A 19,364-nucleotide genomic window follows, 5' to 3' on the forward strand; every position below is an offset into this window, starting at 1 on the left:
TCACATTTAGAGACATATGAGAATTTTGAATTTGCTCGCAAAACATGCGAGCATGTCGTGTTCGAAGCCTCTGGACGCCAGCTCACGCACAAGCACTGGAAATGCTGTGCTGAAAATGTTCGCAAATTGCTGGATGTTGTGCTCACGTTCGATTTGCGCAACGTTCCCAGTTCGATTTCTCACAATTTCCCCCTGTAGATTGAATCAGCTCAACTTTGGTTTACGGAGGAAAGTTACGCAAATTAGGAAACGTGCGCAAATTTGGGGAAATTTGCAGAAACGTCACATCGGTCGCTGCTCGATTTGCACAAATTTCCCATTCGTGCTGAGCAAGCAGCAATCTCTAATGCGAGCAGGAATCAGGGCTCTGAGACGATGTTCGGAGAATACTAGTGATCTCAAACATCACTCATTGGCCCGTCTGAATTAACATTTGAATGCAAAGTTTGGTGACTTCGCACTTTTGAACCTATTTGCGAACCAAAATTCAGTTATCCTCTGAAATTTGCACTTCTCCCAATTTTGTGATGGAGTTTTCCAATCAAAAACATGAACAAGAATGCATAAATTAGGGGAAATAAGTTTCAAAAATACATTATATTATGAAGGAAAGGGTCAACATGTGGCCCTCCAGATGTTTTGGCCTTCACTCCCATTATCCCTGACCGTTGGCTTTGTTGGTAAGGCATGATGGGAGGTTTTACTATTTAGTTATTTAGTTATTACATTTTTATATCACCCAATAGCTGAAGCTCTCTGGGTGGTTCACAAAAATTAAAACCACGAAGAGCATAATAAAACAACCAGCAATCTAAAAACCCAAATACAAAATACAATATAAAAAGCACAACCAGGATAAAACCACACAGCAGAAATTGATATAGGTTAAAATACGGAATTAAAACAGCAAAGTTTAAATTTAAGTTAAATTAGGTGTTAAAATACTGAGAAAATAAAAAGATCTTCAGCTGACAATGGAAGGAATACAATGTAGGTGCCAGGCAAACCTCTTTGGGGAGCTCATTCCACAGCCGGGGTGCCACAGCAGAGAAGGCCCTGCTCCTGGTAGCCACCTGCCTCATTTCCTTTGGCAGGGGCTCGTGGAGAAGGACCACTGAGGATGACCTTAGGGTCCGGGCAGGTACATATGGGAGGAGGCGTTCCTTCAGATAGCCTGGCCCCAAGCCATTTAGGGCTTTAAATGTTAATACCAGCACTTTGAATCGGGCCTGGACCTGGACTGGCAGCCAATGAAGCTGGAAAAGGACTGGCGTGATGTGGTCTCGTCGGCCAGTCCCTGTTAGTAACCGTGGTGCCGTGTTTTGTACCAGGTGAAGTTTCCGGACCATTTTCAAAGGCAGCCCCCCGTATAATGCATTGCAGTAATCCAGACGAGAGGTTATCAGAGCATGGATCACTGTAGCTAGGCTACAGTTGTAGGCCAAAACACTTGGAGGACCTGTATTACGGAAAACAGCTTGTACAGTATGCAAAACTGCATACAGAAGCGCATGTATTAGGAGAGGGAAAATTCTTAAACTCCTGTGGCAGGGGGACAAACCAAATTTAAGATTGGGGGGGGGAAGAGAAACTGTGAGGAAACAAAATTGACTGCTGTGTCCTTTCCTAACTACTATTCCCACAGTTGGCTGGGATTGATGGAAGCTGTTCTACAACACATCTGGAGGGCGCCAGGTTGGGGAAAGCTAATGTCAACGTTGTCCCCTCTCCCCCTGGACCACAGTTGCTCACCAGTGCTGCGGTCGTCTCCTGCAACTGTGTCTCCAGTCTGGACTTGAGATATCTTTTACCCTCGGCATCTTTTCCTTTCCCTCTTTCCAGTTGTTTCAGAGATGCTTGAAGAAACTGGTTATTTCCAGTAATTGTTTCTCATTTGCACCATAAAAGAAGCAGATAAGAGGAAGCACTTGAGGAGGGTTTAAGAGCCCATTTTGAGCCAGCATGAAATGCGTGGGCTGGCTTTGTGGTAGAGGACCACCCCCCTTCCCTGCAGTCTTCAAGTTCTTAACTTAGTTGTACATGAGGAGATATAAGATCTCTCTTTCGGCGGCACGGGGGTGGGGGGAGGAGTGCAATTGTGGATGGGATTACTCTTGCTCGCATTTCTCCTAGAGTTTTTAAAACTGCAGCTGTTTTCAGAAGCCTCTCAAAAAGCCACAATGCCCCCCCCCCCCCGCTATCCTACTCAACTTCTATCCTAAGACAAAGATACCTCACCGGTAAATTCCCATCAACCCTTTTCAAGGAGATGGATAAAAAGGGGGAAAGCTTGTAGGAATCGTACTTCCGTCAATGAATGGAAACCCAGAAGAGAAACTCTGGATAATATAATAATCCAACTGAAAGCGGAGGTGCGGGAGCAAACTCAGGAGCGAGCCAGTGTGGCGTAGTGGTTAGAGCTGTGGTTCCCAAACTTTTTCAGGTCACCGCCCCCCTTGGTTCCACAAACTCATGCTCAGTGCGCCCCCCCCCCAACACTCTAAAAATCATTATTCAGAATAGCGGTTTTCAACGACCCTCTAAGGAAGATAACAATATAATTCAAAACAGTAACAATTAATTGATTGTTTATTCAAAATCCAATTAACTTTTTTTAGTTTATTCAATTAAACTTGATCCAGTGATAGCATCTTTTCAGTTTGATAGTCATTAAGCAAGGATATTAGATATCCCATTTAGTAACTAGGGTACTAGTCTGTAAATTCTTAATGGGATGGATGGGCTTGATGAAGTGATACCCATTTCCCAATGTCTGGTTTAAAGTCACTTAACATGAGTCTTAAATCACCACGTTTAGTAATCTGGAGTCGATTTCTTTGCTTGGAGAGAAGTAGGCAGACCACACTAAAACCACGTTCCACCAAATATGATGTTGGAAATGCAACCAGGGGCTTCTGAACCACTCTCCGTAGTGCAGGATAGCAATTCACCGTTAAAAGGACTATTCTTAAATGGTATTAATACATGTGTGGATCCCCTATTTGGCTTGGGACCAAACTACCTCCTCCCATAAAAATGGGCCTGGGTGTTAGGACCTTTTGGAGAGGCGCTTCTCGGAAAAGACCACCTGGAGCGCTCCCCTGCTGCCACTTTGCCTCTTTTTATATTGTATTTTGTATTTGTGTTTTTAACGTGTTGGTTGTATTATTATGGTTTTAATTTTTGTGAACCGCCCAGAGAGCTTCAGCTATTGAACGGTATAAAAATGTAATAAATAAATAAATAAATAAATAAATATGAAAAATAATCCCCCCCTATGCAATCCTACCGCCCCCAAGGGGGCGGTATCGCCCACTTTGAGAACCACTGGGTTAGAGTGTTGGGTTTGGGAGTCGGGAGACCCTGGTTCTAGTCCCCATCCAGCCATGAAAAGCTGACAGGGTGACTTTGAGCCGGTGATGGACCCTCAGCCTAACCCCCTTGCAGGTCGAACCCACCCCCTGCCCCCATGCCTAGAGGGCTCAGCTAGGACAGACCTGAGCAAGGCTAGGCAACTTTTGGCCCTGCAGATATTTTGGCCTACAACTCCCATTAGGCCAGCATCGCCATTGTGGAGGGATCACATGGGAGTGTAGGCCAATCCTGGTTCAGAGGCATCATTTCTGGTTGCATGATATGGATTGGGGCCGTTTCTTCTGGGACAATTCATTTATTTATTTATTACATTTTTATATAATCTTTTTCACCCGGTGTCCAAAAGACAGGAAGCATTTCTGGCAGGGCATTAATTTATGCAGATTTTGCACAGAAGTTTGGAAGGTCAGGCTCCAGCTGTAGACCAGTTAAAAGCACAATACTATGCATGTTTAGACACAAAAATGAAAGTGCAGAGCGATGGGAGTTGTAGGACTTTTTTCTGTCTAAAAATGCATGGGATCGATTCACGTGAGTACTGTTTTTAATGGTTTGATTTACGGACGCATGGATTTTATAAAATCCATTCCGTTTTGCATTTTGCAGAAAGCCAAGTGCCTTTTGTGCGGTCGTCCACTCGTTGGTTTCATCGGAGCAGCTTACAATCATTTAGCCAAGAAGACAGTCCCTGCCCTCAGGCTGACAATCTAAAAAAGACATGACACTCAAGGAAAAGGAGCTGTGGAGGGAAGAGGAAAAAAAAGAGGGGGAGAGAGAGAAATTAAGTAGATCAGCAATAGGAGACACTCCAACTGGAGCCAGCCCTGATGTTTCCTCTGTCTGCTTCTCTCTCTCTTACTTCTTTCTTCTTCCCCACATGGTCAATATGTTAATGTCGGGGGGAGCGGGGCGGGCGGAGTCCAATCAGCAGGCCCTGATTTCACAAAATTGTCCAATTCCTGCAAAATGCATATTTTCAGACTTATGGGGGAATGCGCATTTTCAGCTTTTTTTTTTTTAATTTTACGTATTTTTTTACATCTAAATTTGCGTTAAATTCCAGAAAGTTAAAAAAAAAAAAAAAAAACACAGTCCGTAAATCCACGGGATCCCTGCGATTTGAGAAAAGCCGGTCCAGTGCAGAATCCGTAGGTCGGATTGACAAACATCTGACCTCATTTGATTCCGTTGCGGATTCCTTTGACATCCCTACATATTTTGTATTTGTTGTCCTCTGTTTCAAATCTATTTGTTTTTTGTTTTAAAAAAGAAAAGGATGAGATTTAGCGTCCAACAGCAACCTGAAAGGCCGTTGGTTCCTCCCCGCTATCTAAGGAATCCTGCCATGAAGGCAATGAACTCATTATTGCTCTCCCTCATTACAAGAGGCTAAAAGGAATCAAACCCGAAAGATGAGCACACTCCAGGGGCGGCGTCTGGTGGAATCTGCAGGCTGACCCCCTGCGCTCCTGAATTGCCGTCGGTTGGGCTCCTTACATTCCATGCAAAGGGATCCCAAAACCTTTGCTTGGAATAAATTGAGCAAGCCTGTGTGCTTCTTCCCTCCCTCTGCACACTGGCGTCTTTTAGATGAGTCCGCCAGGCACCCAGTGCAATTTTCCCCGCCCCTCGTGGCCAAAAGGTTGTAAGCGTTGTAGCCGCCTTCCCTCGGATTTGCTTCTCCCCACATCTGGTTCCCCCCTGCATTTATTTATTTATTTATTTATTTATTTTATTTAAGCATTTTAATGCCGCCATTCAGCCAAAAAAGGCTCTCACGGCGGCTTACAAAAGTAGTTCTTGACAGTCCCTGCCCACAGGCTTACAATCTAAAAGACATGACACAAAAGGAAAGGGTATTGGGAGGGAGGAGGGGGGGGAAAGGAAAGCAGATTCATGCACTACAGTCTTAGTTGCAAAGTTCAGCAGTTAAAGTTGGCAGTTGGCAGCAGGAGGGAGGAGGCTCTCAGCTGGAGCTGGACCCAGGCACGATGGAGAGGTGCCTGGCTGCTGCTTCCTCCCTCATTGGTGGCCTCTGCAGTGACGGTTGGTAGCAGGAGGGAGGGGGGCTCTCAGCTGGAGCTGGACCCAGGCACGATGGAGAGGTGCCTGGCTGCTGCTTCCTCCCTCACTAGTGGCCTCTGCAGAGACAGTTGGTCGCAGGAGGAAGGGGGGCTCTGAGCTGGAGCTGGACCCAGGCACGATGGAGAGGTGCCTGGCTGCTGCTTCCTCCCTCACTGGTGGCCTCTGCAGTGACGGTTGGTAGCAGGAAGGAGGGGGCTCTCAGCTGGAGCTAGACCCAGGCACGATGGAGAGGTGCCTGGCTGCTGCTTCCTCCCTCACTGCTGGCCTCTGCAGAGACGGTTGGTAGTAGGAGGGAGGGGACTCTCAGCTGGAGCTGGACCCAGGCACGATGGAGAGGTGTCTGGCTGCTACTTCCTCCCTCACTGCTGGCCTCTGCAGAGACAGTTGGTAGCAGGAGGGAGGGGGCTCTGAGCTGGAGCTGGACCCAGGCACGATGGAGAGGTGTCTGGCTGCTGCTTCCTCCCTCACTGATGGCCTCTGCAGAGACAGTTGAATTTGAATTTGCTTCTTCTTTAAATACCCCAAGTGGACTGATAATGCAGGAGTGAGGTGGATGAGGGCCAAAAAGCTGGAGCCGAATCCGAATTAGATGAAGGCACTGTGAGAAACTGGTTCCCAGGTCTGGCACTTAGGGAGTTTACCTGTTCTGAAAGAGCGGGTGTGCGGTTTGGGAGTGCTCCTAGATTCATCATTGTCATTCGAAGCCCAGGTGTATTCTGTGGAACAGAGCGCCTTTTACTACCTTTGGCTGGTGCCCCAGCTGCATCCATTCCTATACAGGGATAGCTTAACCACTGTGATCCGCTGTGACTTGACTACTGCAGTGTTCTTTGTGTGGGGCTGCCCTTGAGGCTGATTCGGAAAATGCAGCTGGAGAAGAATGCTGCAGTGAGGCTTGCCATGCACACGTAACCTCTGTGTTGAAAGAGCTGCTTGGGCTGCCAGTTTGCTACTCAGCCAGGTTTGATGAATAATAATAATTTTAAAAAAAATCTTACCCGCTTCTCCATTTTGATCGAGGCGGGGAACAATGATAAGTATAAAATACGCAAAATACTAATTAAAAACATAGTATCCATTGTTAAAACATCCTAAAAAAATCTTAAAAGCATCCTAAAATTCCACTGGATAGGCCTGCCGGAAGAGATCAGTCTTTATAGTTTTCTTAAATGTTAAAAGACTGTTAAGTTGACGCGTCTCCTCCTGCAGGCCATTCCACATATTATTAACATATAAAGTGCTAAACAGCTTAGGACCAGGTTACCGGAAAGATCATTTTTCCCTGTATAGACAGACCAGTGAGACCACTATGAAGTTTAGGGGAGGCCTTGTTGTCCATCACCCATCCTGCACAGTCCCACCTGCTCTGTGGTGGCCCCTTCCCGCTGGAATAAGCCGCCCTCCGTGATACGTCAGGCACCAACGATCGTGCGTTTCCGATGGTTATTAAAAACCCGTTTGCCCCGGCTTCTCCCACCCATGGACTAGTAAGAAATAGCCGCTGCACTTTTATAACGATGGGTTGTTTTACCATTTGTTGTAAAACGTTTTGGGTTTTTTAAAATGGGAAACGGTGTATAAATATTCTTAAATAAATAATGAACTGATGGAAGGTAGCTGATGAACCGCACGCTTGTCTGACTTCACAGAGGCGGGGGGTGGATATCTTGGCCACCTGAGCTTGTTAGAAGGAACTTTGGTTTCAAGAGAGACTACAGATGCCACAGGGTTGTAAAGAGCAGCATTTGTTTGCAGCAGGGCGCTCGGTTGATGAGGTCAAGAGAAAATGATGGGATTGTGGGAGGCAGATGAGGCCGTCGTCCCAATTAATTAGTTCAGTGCCTAATAAATCCTTCATGAGTTCAGACCCTCCCAGGGCACGCTTAGGGGTTGTAACAAGAGGCAGGGCCGGTGCCAGACTATTTTACGCCCTAGGCAGGTGAGCTGCTTTCACCCACCCACCCCCACCCCAGCGTACCTGGGTGTGGGGCGCCATCTCGCCCGCCCAGCCGAAGCGAAGCCAGGACGCTGGGGTGGGGTGGGGCGGCTTCGGAACGGTGTGCCCAGCCAGAAACTGCTCTGGGAGAGTGACTTCCGGGCGCGCCATTCCGAAGCCGCCCGCCCGTCCCCCCACCCCAGCATTCTGGCTTCGCTTCGGCTGAGTGGGCGCCCAACCGAAGCGAAACCAGGATGCTGGGGTGGGGGTGGGGGGGGTGGCTTCACTTCGGCTGGGTGAACACCCAGCCAAAGCAAAGCCAGGACGCTGGGGTGGGCGGGCGGCTTTGGAACGGTGCACCCGGAAGCCGCCCTCTCAGAGCCGCTGCAGGAGAGCGGCTTCTGGGTGCAGCGTTCGTTGCCCCCCTTACCTTGGTGCTCTAGGCAGCCGCCTGAGCGGCCTCTATGGTAGCACCAGCTCTGACAACAGGGCCACTGCAGCGGCCTGGACATGGCGCAGGGCGGCCCGTGGCCTGAGCCCTCCGCAGCTACAAATGCACCTTCCAGGATGTGTGTGTGTGTGTGTCTCCACGTTTGTTCAGCCCGTGTGATGGGAGGAGGGGCCGTTTTCAAGGATGCAGGTGGATCCACGGAGCCTCCGGTCCCACGCTAGTGGCGGTGGGAGGGAGGAGTGGGCGGAGCAAGCTGATGGAGAGGCCGGTGGGCTGCCCAGGGAGGAACGAGGCCCAAGGGGAACAGTTGTCGACAGCTTTTGTGCTGCAGATGCACCCTTTCCCTACACCACCCCCTCCGTCCGCCCTCAGCCTCAGGGAGCCAAAGGTAATGACCAGGGGTCTGGAAACAAAGCCCTATGAAGAGAGACTGAAAGAACTGGGCATGTTGAGCCTGGAGAAGAGACGATTGAGGGGAGACATGAGAGCACTCTTCAAGGACTTAAAAGGTTGTCACACAGAGGAGGGCCAGGATCTCTTCTCAATCCTCCCAGAGTGCAGGACATGGAATAATGGGCCAGAATACAGGGAGCCAGATTCCGGTTGGACATCAGGAAAAACTTCCTGACGGTTAGAGCAGTACGACAATGGAATCAGTTACCTAGGGAGGTGGTGGGCTCTCCCACACTGGAGGCCTTCGAGAGGCAGCTGGACAAGCATCTGTCAGGGATGCTTTAGGGTGGATTCCTGCATTGAGCAGGGGGTTGGACTCGATGGCCTTGTAGGCCCCTTCCAACTCTACTATTCTATGATTCTATGATAACTTAAGACCGCTTGTTTACGGCAGAGAGGAGGCTTCCACTGAGGAAATGTTCCTGCCAGTCCTTCGTTACGAAGCGTGTCTTCTCATGCTGGCCCCATGGGCCGAAATTCATGTCTTTGTCCACTTTTCTAATGCTGGTGTGTGCGTGTTCCTGTAACTATCAGGGACAGGCAACGCGGATGCCCTCCAGATGCTTTGGACTAAAACACCCATCATCCTCGACCATCAGCCATGCCGACTGGCAAAACATCTGGAGGATGGCTTTGAAAGGGGGCTGGATAAATTCCTGGAGGAGAAGCCTATCCATGGCTACTAGCCCTGATGGTTGGGTGCTCTCTCCAGTGTCTGAGGCAGTAAGCCTGTGTGCAGCAGTTGCTGGGGATCATGGGTGGGAGGGTGCTATTGCACCATGTCCTGCTTCCCTGGCCGACAGACCCTTGGCCCCTGTGCGAACAGAGTGCTGGACTAGATGGACCCTCAGTCTGATCCAGCATCAGGGCCCTTCTTAGGTTCTTATGACCCCCGGGGCCAGATCCACGTAGGGTAGGGGTGCACAGACACACGCCTCACCCTGCACCCCTCCCTCCCTTTTCAATGTACTTTCAAGGGCGTGTGCTCCTGTCTCTCTTCCCAGAGCAGCAGCAGCAGTGACAGGAGCACCCAGATTGTCATAGAGTCTTCTGATAACAGTTGCCAGAGCGTCTCCTAGATCAGGGTGGGCAACACGTGGCCCCCGCCACTTGCCCCTGCATCCCCCCCCCCAAAAAATATCATCATTATCAATATTGTCGTTTTTGTTGTATCTGTTGCCCGACAGAGCAGGGGCTATGGAGGCCGTTTAAGATACAATAAACATCAGGTCAACCAGCAGCCTGGGGGAGGGGCTTGTCACCTCCCAAAGTTGCCCACAAAGGATGCTCACTGTGGCCTCTGGGTGCTTGAATGCCTTGGCAGAAGTGGAGGCAGCGACGCCCTGCACCGCTGTGAGCGAGGGTGTGTTGGCAGCAGGCCACAGCAGCACACGAGAACCTGGTCAGCAGCGGTGGCCCATTTGGGTCCTGTCAGCAGCATGGCGGAGAAGCTTAGCAGGGGCTACTAGTCCTGATGGCTATATGCTACCTGCAGTTTCAGAGGGGTTTTGCCAGGGTGCACCAGGTGCTGGGGAACATGGGCAGGGGAGTGCGGTTGCCCCATGGGTTTCCCACCGGCAGCTGGTTGGCCAATGTGTGGAGAGAAACTTGGACTATGTGGACCCTTGGTCTGGTCCAGGATGGCTCTTCTGACGTCCTTCAGTTCAGCAGCAAAGTTGGTGGTACTTTCAGTGGACAGTGTAGGGGATATGTGGGGGCGGGGGGGACACGAAATCCCTTGGGGACGTACGTGGCCTTCAGGCCACGCAGACTGCGCAGCCCTGCTGTACATTCTTACCTGGGATTGAATTTCGTGGACCTCGATGGGACGTACTTCAGAGGAGACGTTGGATGGGATTGCACTCACCCTGGAGGAGCAGGTTCTTAGCTTGGGGGTTCTTTTAGACCCATCATTGTCACTTGAGGCTCAGGTGACCTCAGTGGCACGGAGTGCCTTCTACAAGCTCCGGTTGGTGGCCCAGCTACGCCCCTGTCTGGACAGGGATAACCTGGCTTCAGTTGTCCATGCTCTGGTAATCTCCAAGTTAGATTACTGCAATGCGCTCTACGTAGGGCTGCCTTTGAAGACGGTTCGGAAGCTGCAGCTCATGCAAAATGCAGCGGCCAGATTGATTTCGGGAACCAGAAGGTTTGACCGTATAACACCTGCTCTGGTCCGCTTGCACTGGCTGCCTGTATGTTTCTGAGCCCAATTCAAGGTGCTGGTTTTGACCTATAAAGCCTTACATGGCTTGGGACCACAATACCTGACGGAACGCCTCTCCCGACGTGAATATACCCGGTCACTGCGTTCAACATCTAAGGTCCTCCTCTGGGTACCTACTCCAAGAGAGGCTCAGAGTGTGGCAACGAGGGACAGGGCCTTTTCGGTGGTGGCCCCCAGACTACGGAATGATCTCCCTGACGAGGCTCACCTGGCACCAATGCTGCTGTCTTTCCGGCGCCAGGTTAAGACTTTCCTCTTTGCCCAGGCATATGACGGCACATCTTAATTACCCCCATGTTTAGTTTTTTTAACGGTTTTTAATGCTTTATGTGTGTATGTTCTGTGTTTTAGAATTTTAAATTTTGTATACTCGTTTTTATCTCAATTTTAGAATTTCTGTAAACCGCCCAGAGAGCCGTGGCTATGGGGGCAGTATATAAGTGCAATAAATAAATAAATAAATATTATAGGGTTGCATCATAAAATAAATGGGCAACAGAGGTCGAGGTTCCCACGGCCGGGGTGGCCCTCCTGCGCCTCCATCACCGTCAAAGGGACGTCCCGGTGCTCTGAGTGCGTCTCGAGTGCTCTGACGCTCCCGTGCATTTTGTAAACACCGCCGTGCCCTTGTAGAGGGGACTGGGGGGGGGGGCAGCGTCGTTTGCACTGAATCCCTTTGTCCTTTTGAGGACGTTTACTTAACGCCTCCTTTTTTCTGCGAATGTGCGTGTTTGGGGGCAGGGAGGGGGGGAGCACAATCCCCAAGTTTTCGCCTCCTTGATTTTGGTGACGTCTTACTTCTGCGGTGAGGTGGGGCCAGGGAGGACGCGGTGTGTGTGTGTGTGTGTGTGTGTGTGTGTGCTTTGCAGCGCTGCCCATCTGCACGATGAATTAATTACCAAGTAGCGGGCTGATCAGCTTTCCCCCAGACCACATTTCGATTTGTGTGCCGTCAAGTGGAAAATTAACATGGACACAGGCCAGGAATGTTCCACGCCTGAGCAGACACTGCAGCCGAGAAGCCCGTGGAGAAGGGGAGGCCTCTTGGAACCGATGACGTCCAAGCCTGCGGGCGGTTCACGAGCCGGTTCCGTTAGGAAACAGACCAAACCCAAAAAAAACGGGCTGCAGCAGCCTTCCCCAACCTGGGCCATGCTGGCAGGGGACGATGGGAGTTGCAGTCCCACTGGAGGGAAGGCCGGGCTGTGCCAAGACTAAGGACCACGTTCTCTCCCGCCTTTGCACTTCAAAAGTGCTGGAAGCAGGTGTGGTGGACGCGCCTCTTGTTGGAGCAAACGCCGCCCACCCCGCACTTTTGGGGCCCTGCAGGCTCTATAAATGAAATAAAATGAGCAGAGGGCCGGATTCTGCTCTGGCGCCGTGTGGTCTCGTGATGTGATGATCTCTGGAGCTGCGTTGCAGCTGCAGACGTGGCTGTTCCCCAGTGATGTCCCCCTCTGCCTCCCTGTTACACGTGCGCTTAGGAACCGCGTACAACGCTGCCTCATCCTAAGTCAGACTATTTGTCCATCTAGGCCAATATTACCAGCTCTGACTGGCAACGGCTCTGCAGAGGCGATGGAGAAGACTTCCCTCTGCCTGTGTAGTGGCTAAAGTGTCGGACTGGGAGTTGGGAGATCCGGGTTCTAGTCCCCACTCGGCCATGGAAACCCACTGGGTGACGTTGGGCCAGTCGCAGGCTCTCAGCCTTAACCCACCTCACAGGGTTGTTGTTGTGAGGATAAAATGGAGAAGGGGAGGAGGATTATGGTACACCGCCTTGGGTTCCATAAGGAGGGGAAAAGGCGGGACATAAATTAAATAAATGAAAGTGATCAATGGGAGATTCAGGACAGAAAAAATGAAGGGCTTCTCTACACCAGGCAGAGTTGAAAACACCAGATGCAGTGACAGGCATCACCTCAGATGGCTTTAAAGATTAGCGTTCAAGAAGGCTGTCAAGACTGACCTCTTCCGGCAGGCCGATCCAGTAGAATTTGAGGATATTTTAGTGCGGTTTTAGGATGCCTTTAGGATGTTTTTAATCAGTATACCGTGTTTTTAATCAGTATTCTATGTATTTTATGCGTATTGTTGTTCCCTGCCTCGATTCAATCGGAGAGGCGGGTAAGAAATAAATTATTATTATTATTATTATTATTATTATTATTATTATTAAGGGGGAATTGGACAAATTCGTGGAGGAGAAGACCATCAGCGACTACTGGGAATCAATGCTGTTCTATGACCTCTCTCCAGTATCAGAGGCTGTATCCCTCTCTCAATACCCGTAGCTGGGGGCGGGTGGGGGGGGAGAGAATAAGTTGGAGGGTGCTATGCCAAACTTATGCCCCACTTGTGGTCACCCCACTGGGACATCAGGTTCGCCACTCTGTGAACAGAATACTGGGCTAAATAGACTTTTGGCCTCATCCAGCGTAGCTCTTCTTACACGAACCTTTCATTTTGTAACGGGAGATGTCAGAGGTCGAACCCGTGACCTCCTCCATGCAAAGCAGGTGCTCTACCACGGGATTACAGTCCCTCCCATGATATTCTGATTAACAAACTAGCTAAAAGTGGGCTAGATGGAACAACTATTAGGTGGATCCACAGTTGGCTACAGAATCGGACTCAAAGAGTACTTATCAATGGAACCTTCTAAAACTGGGGAGAGGCAACAAGTGGGGTGCCGCAGGGCTCAGTCCTGGGCCCAGTGCTCTTCAACATTTTTATTAATGATTTGGACGAGGAGGTGCAGGGAACGCTGATCCAATTTGCAGATGACCCAAAATTGGGTGGGATAGCTAATACCCTGGAAGACAGAAACAAACTTCAAAGTGATCTTGATAGGCTGGAGTGCTGGGCTGAAAACCACAGAATGAAATTTAATAGGGATAAATGCCAAGTTCTACATTTAGGGAATAGAAACCAAAAGCACAGTTAGAAGATGGGGGACAGCTCAGCAATACTACAAACGAGAAGGATTTTGGAATTGTTGTAGATCGCAAGCTGAATATGAGCCAACAGTGCGATATGGCTGCAAGCAAGGCAAATGCTGTTTTGGGCTGGATTAATAGAAGTATAGCTTCCAAATCGTGTGAGGTACTGATTCCTCTCTGTTCGGCTCTGGTTAGGCCTCATCTAGAGTATTGCGTCCAGTTCTGGGCTCCACAATTCAAGAAGGACGCAGACAAGCTGGAGCGTGTTCAGAGGAGGGCAACCAGGATGATCAGGGGTCTGGAAACAAAGCCCTATGAAGAGAGACTGAAAGAACTGGGCATGTTTAGCCTGGAGAACAGAAGATTGAGGGAAGACATGATAGCACTCTTCAAATACTTAAAAGGTTGTCACACAGAGGAGGGCAGGGATCTCTTCTCAATCCTCCCAGAGTGCAGGACACGGAATAACGGGCTCAAGTTAAAGGAAGCCAGATTCCAGCTGGACATCAGAAAAAACTTCCTGACTGTTAGAGCAGTACGACAATGGAATCAGTTACCTGGGGAGGTTGTGGGCTCCCCCACACTAGAGGCATTCAAGAGGCAGCTGGACAACCATCTGTCAGGGATGCTTTAGGGTGGATTCCTGCATTGAGCAGGGGGTTGAACTCGGCGGCCTTGTAGGCCCCTTCCAACTCTGCTATTCTATGATTCTCCATCCAACAGGGAGATTGCTATGGGTACGGTTCCTTTTGTCTCTGCGGGCACTTTGCAGGAGCCCTGTAACTGCAAAAGGTTGTGGGGAAAGGCACCCGTAACCTCGGTGGCTCGGCCCATCAGATGCCACCGGGGAAGAGATTCAGGGGAGACCTGATAGCCCTCTTCAAATACTTAAAAGGTTGTCACACATAGGAGGGCCAGGATCTCTTCTCCATCCTCCCAGAGTGCAGGACACGGAATAATGGGCTCAAGTTACAGGAAGCCAGATTCCGGCTGGACATCAGAAAAAGCTTCCTCACTGTTAGAGCAGTATGACAATGGAACCAATGACCTAGAGAGGTTGTGGGCTCTCCCACACTAGAGGCTTTCAAGAGGCAGCTGGACAACCATCTGTCAGGGATGCTTTGAGGTGGATTCCTGCAATGAGCAGGGGGTTGGACTTGATGACCTTGTGGGTCCCTTCCAACTTTATTATTCTATAATTCATTCCCAGTCCCCCGCGTTTCAGGGGGATAAAAGCTTGCGCGAACCAGGAAGAGCTAACGCTGAAAATGTACGGTGTAGATTTTGAAACAGCAAACCGTTCATGCTTGGATTTTCTACTTGATTAAGACGGAGTCTCTGATGATCAGTATTCTGACATTAAGATCCCGGGTGGGTGGGATGGGGGACGTCTGCCCGTTCTGTCCCTATGCACTCTCTTTGCGGCTTCCTTGGGCTTTTTGGGGAGTGGGGGGCCATCAGCACAGGGTTGAGGCATCTATTAAGCTTCTGCCTGTGTTGTTGAAAACCTCCACGGACCCTCCAGATGGAGTGATTACATCTCATTGATCTCCTAGAGAGATGGCAATATTTCATTAACGATGCCGCAGCTTTGCCTGGGTCCCAGCTCAGTGGGAGACAATTGCCACAAAAGGAGGAGGAGGAGGAGGAGGAGGAGGAAAGGGGGGAATGTACAGTGGAGTTTAGGAACTTTGAATCAGAGCATAACTTGAACCAGGAATGGCTTTTCATTGTGAGCGAGTACTTGGAGCAATGCCTCTGAGCATGTTCAGATCGCTTCTTCCTCATCACGGAATAACCACAGCCAATCCACACCCCACACCTGCATCTGGCGGGTAGGAGAAAGACCTTCCGGACAGTATCGGCATTTGCATCTTTTAACCAGCGCAGAGTTAAATGATGGAACTCACTGCCTCAAGATGTAGTGGTGGCCACCCATTTGGATGGCTTTAAGAGGGGGTTGGATAAATTCCTGGAGGAGAAGTCTATCCATGGCTGCTAGTCCTGATGGTTATGTGGGCTTCTGGGCTGGCATGCACTCGGCACAATCTGGAGCACATAAGGGCATGAGTAAAACAAGAACTTTGACTTAGAAAAACAATGTCACTTTTTAATACATTTGTAAATTGGGAAAGTTCTTCGCATTCTCCTACAGACTCTTGTAGATTGTTAATTTTCCACCAAAGGAGTTTTCCTCTGGATATTCAAAGCCAGAGGAGCTTGTTTAAGTTACGAATGGTCAGAGGGAAACTCCTTTGGAATTAACATGCATTTTGGTGGGGAAATCCTCCTGGAAAAATTACATTTTGCATTAGCATTTCATAGAATCATAGAATAGCAGAGTTGGAAGGGGCCTACGAGGCCATCGAGTCCAACCCCCTGCTCAGTGCAGGAATCCACCCTAAAGCATCCCTGACAGAGGGTTGTCCAGCTGCCTCTTGAAGGCCTCTAGTGTGGGAGAGCCCACAACCTCCCTAGCGAACTGGTTCCATTGTCGTACTGCTCTATTTGGTTCATGTATTCCCTTCTCGGTTTGTTCAGGGCCTCCAACTCTGGCTGATTAATGGCAGTGTACGAGACGTGGGTTAACGGCTCTTCTGTGACCTTCACAAGGCACCTTTGACAAGTCCTCTGAGCTTTAGTTCCGTATCTGAAAAATTGCCCGAGAAAGACGCCATAACTATTAGGCAAAACCTACAGCCCTCCAAACTTGGCTGTCTCTCACTTGCAACTTCCGGCCCTACCGTTGGCCGAGGTGCTGTGACGCCACGGAACGTTCATAAGCATTTTAATTGCTAATGAGGGAAAGGGTGGTCACAGCTTCTGTGAGAAGCAGAAAGTTGGTTTGTGGCGGGTGGAGCAGGAGGATCGGTGTGGGGTTGAGACTGTGGGCTGGGAAGCCAGGAGCAGGTCAGAGAGGAGTTGCGGTGGAACCTCATGTGGTCTCATGGGACAGAAGGACATGGGGGTGGGCACAAACGTGCACAAATGCCATGTTGGTTGAAAGTAAACCTAATGTTCAGATGCAGGGGAATAATCTATAGGGGTGTGCACAGACACACACACCCCGATCCTCTTTGCGCTCGATCCGCAAATTGCAGATTGGGCCCGCTCCACCCCGCCTCGATCCGCCTAGGGGCCACTCCGCTCCGCTGCAGAGCTCCGGCTCTGAATCGGAGCTCCGCAGTGGTGGGGAGTGGCGCCAGGTAAGGCCCCCTCCCTCCTCCCCCTTACCTGTGTCCGTCCCAGCCCAGCCCAGCTTCACTAGAGCCCGCGGCTCAACCAGGAACTGTAGGATTGCGGCCTACACTTCCTGGTTGAGCCACGGGCGCTAGTGAAGCTGGGATGGGCCGGGACGGACACAGGTAAGAACCCCTCCCCCTTGCCCCCTTACCTGCATCCGTCCACGGTCCCACGGCTGCTTCAACTGAGCCCGAGGACTCAACCAGGAAGACTAGGCGGCCTAGTCCTCCTGTTTGAGTCCTTGGGCTCAGTTGAAGCAGCCGCGAGACCGTGGACGGATGCAGGTAAGACCCCCCTCCCCCTTGCCCCCTTACCTAACTCTGCCGCCGTCGCCACATGGGCGGCAGCGACAGCGGCAGGGCCAAGTAACCCCCCCTTACCTTTTTTGCGGAGCTCTGGATCAAGGCGAAGGATCCGCCTTCACCTCGATCCGCTCCGCGGCTCCCCCAATCCTCTTCGCCTCCGCCTTAACGGGAGGCGAAGCCCCCCGATCCGCTCCTGCTTCTCTGGTCCGAGGAGAAGCGGAGCACATCCCTAATAATCTAGTAGTCATGACTTTGGAATACACTTTCCTCAGCATCTTCTCTCTCTTAGTAAGTCCTGCCCGCCTCCTCCGTCTTCTTAGCGTCCACGTTCACTGACACCTTTCCCCTCCTGGTTTTGGCTTGCAGGTGTGGGCACCAGGGATTACTACAGGAAGATTGGCTACGAGCTGGAAGGACCCTACATGGTGAAAAGGCTGGAGTGACGGATTCGCCCTGCCTCTGCGTGTCAAGGGCAGGGGAGAGAAGTCGGGACACGGCCCTGCCACAGCTGTGGCGAAAAAGAAGGGGCAGACCCACACTTATCAAGAGCCAGGGCTCCTGTTCCCCACCGCCCTCAACTCAAGCCCCCAAATCATTGCTGGGGCTCCCCTAATCGCCCACGCTCCTCGTTACCGTTTTCCAAACGGGCATCAGCCTTCCGACCGCCTTTCAGTTGTGCTGGACTACAGCTCCCGTCATGCCCAGCCAGTAGGGCCTTGTTGCGGGGGATGATGGGAGCTCTAGTCCAATGCATCTGGATTGGTGCCAGATTGGGGAACGGCTTCCTTTGCGTGTTGGGTCAAGGGATGCTCACTTCGGGTCTCACTTCGGTTTTACTGTGTTTTGTAAGAGCCTGCAGTTCAGCTCCCGGTCTGAATCTCGCCTCTTTCATTACTCCCATTGCACCTCTGTTTTGGACTGGGGTGGTGGTTCTCTAGCTGTAATGAACAAGCAGTCACCCTTTAATTTAATTTAATTTTCATACATAGCAGCTCCTTGCGTTAGCAAGGTCTTCAAGAGGACTAGAAACTTTATACCCAGGTTTTTTAACAGCCTGTCTTGGGCTAGAAAGTAATCCACGCACCCCAGTGGGGACCTAGTGGGCAAGACTTTCGCATCGGACTGACAGTCAGGCAAGAGCGTCTTGCTCTGCCCGTTGTTCCAGTACCCCGCACCTTGGTCATGAGAAATCCTACCCCAGCTGCCTCCTCTCCCTGTGGGAAAGTCAGACCCTGATTTGAAAGGACTGTGCTGGGTTTTAGCAGTATGGCACCTTCATTGAAACACTTCGAGGAACTGCAATGGCACGTCTTGGCGACATTCTCCTGCAGCCGGAGAGCGATGGACGAGCCTTTCATGTGGACCTGCTTTCAGAATCCCACCCTGCACCCGTCCCCGTCGCTGAAAAGAGGCAAACGGGGTGCGGAAAGCACCTTCGCGCCACTTCCATCAAAGAGGACTTTGCATTTTAAAACAAATGTTTTCCCAGAGTGCCTGCCAAGAGGGCTTTTGTTTTGTTTTGCTTGTTATTTTTTTTTAGGGTGGTGTTAAATCAAAATGCAATCCTCTCTCTTGGGTGATTTACTGGGGCCTTTTCTGGCCATCGTGCGCTCAAAGCAATTCGGGGGGGGGTAAGGGCAAAGGCTGTTTTCGATGTTGCAGGAAGACAAGTAACCAAGAAGAGGGGCTATGGTGAGATTTTTCAGTACAGACATCACTTCTGCAAAGCTGCTTGTAGTTGGGTGAAAAGAGTCAATAAAACATGCTTTTTGCAGTCCACCTTTCTTTTTTTCTTTCTAGGAATGTATATCCCACCCAGCTAGTGGCCATGCACCAGAGCAGCTCATAACAGTTTAGAACCACTATAAAATACAAAGCCATTCATTCAATCAAAGTACAGCGGCAGAGACCATAAATGAATCAAACTTTAAACAAAACAAATTCTTAGCAGGCAAAGGTCTGCCACAAGAGAAATGTCTTCACTAAGTGTCAAAAGACATCCAGAGGGACAACCTGCATTTTGCAAGATATGATCTTCCACAGTATTGGTGCAGCCACTGAGAAGGCCCTGTTTCTTGTGCCCGTCAACTGTGAATCCTTCACCTTAGGGGAGACACGGAGGCAGGTCTCTGCTGGTCTTAAGGAGCAGGCAAGTTGTGATTGATCACCAGGATGATCAGGGGTCTGGAAACAAAGCCCTATGAAGAGAGACTGAAAGAACTGGGCATGTTTAGCCTGGAGAAGAGAAGATTGAGGGGGAGACATGAGAGCACTCTTCAAAGACTTGAAAGGTTGTCACACAGAGGAGGGCCAGGATCTCTTCTCAATCCTCCCAGAGTGCAGGACA

The 19,364-nt window shown here is 50.3% G+C and overlaps 1 protein-coding gene across 1 annotated transcript in view; it reads left to right on the forward strand.

Moving 5' to 3' along the window:
* The window catches only part of ELP3 (elongator acetyltransferase complex subunit 3), a 121,429-nt gene extending 102,633 nt beyond the window's left edge, over positions 1 to 18,796 (forward strand). Inside the window, exon 15 of the mRNA XM_063123742.1 lies at positions 17,384 to 18,796. Within this exon, the coding sequence (XP_062979812.1) occupies positions 17,384 to 17,460 (77 nt within the window). The 3' untranslated portion in view covers positions 17,461 to 18,796. The remainder of the gene's footprint in view (positions 1 to 17,383) is intronic.
* The last annotated feature ends 568 nt before the right edge of the window (positions 18,797 to 19,364 follow it).

The sequence above is a fragment of the Elgaria multicarinata genome, chromosome 4 (genome assembly GCF_023053635.1).
Source record: "Elgaria multicarinata webbii isolate HBS135686 ecotype San Diego chromosome 4, rElgMul1.1.pri, whole genome shotgun sequence".
Classification (NCBI taxonomy): Eukaryota; Metazoa; Chordata; class Lepidosauria; order Squamata; family Anguidae; genus Elgaria; species Elgaria multicarinata.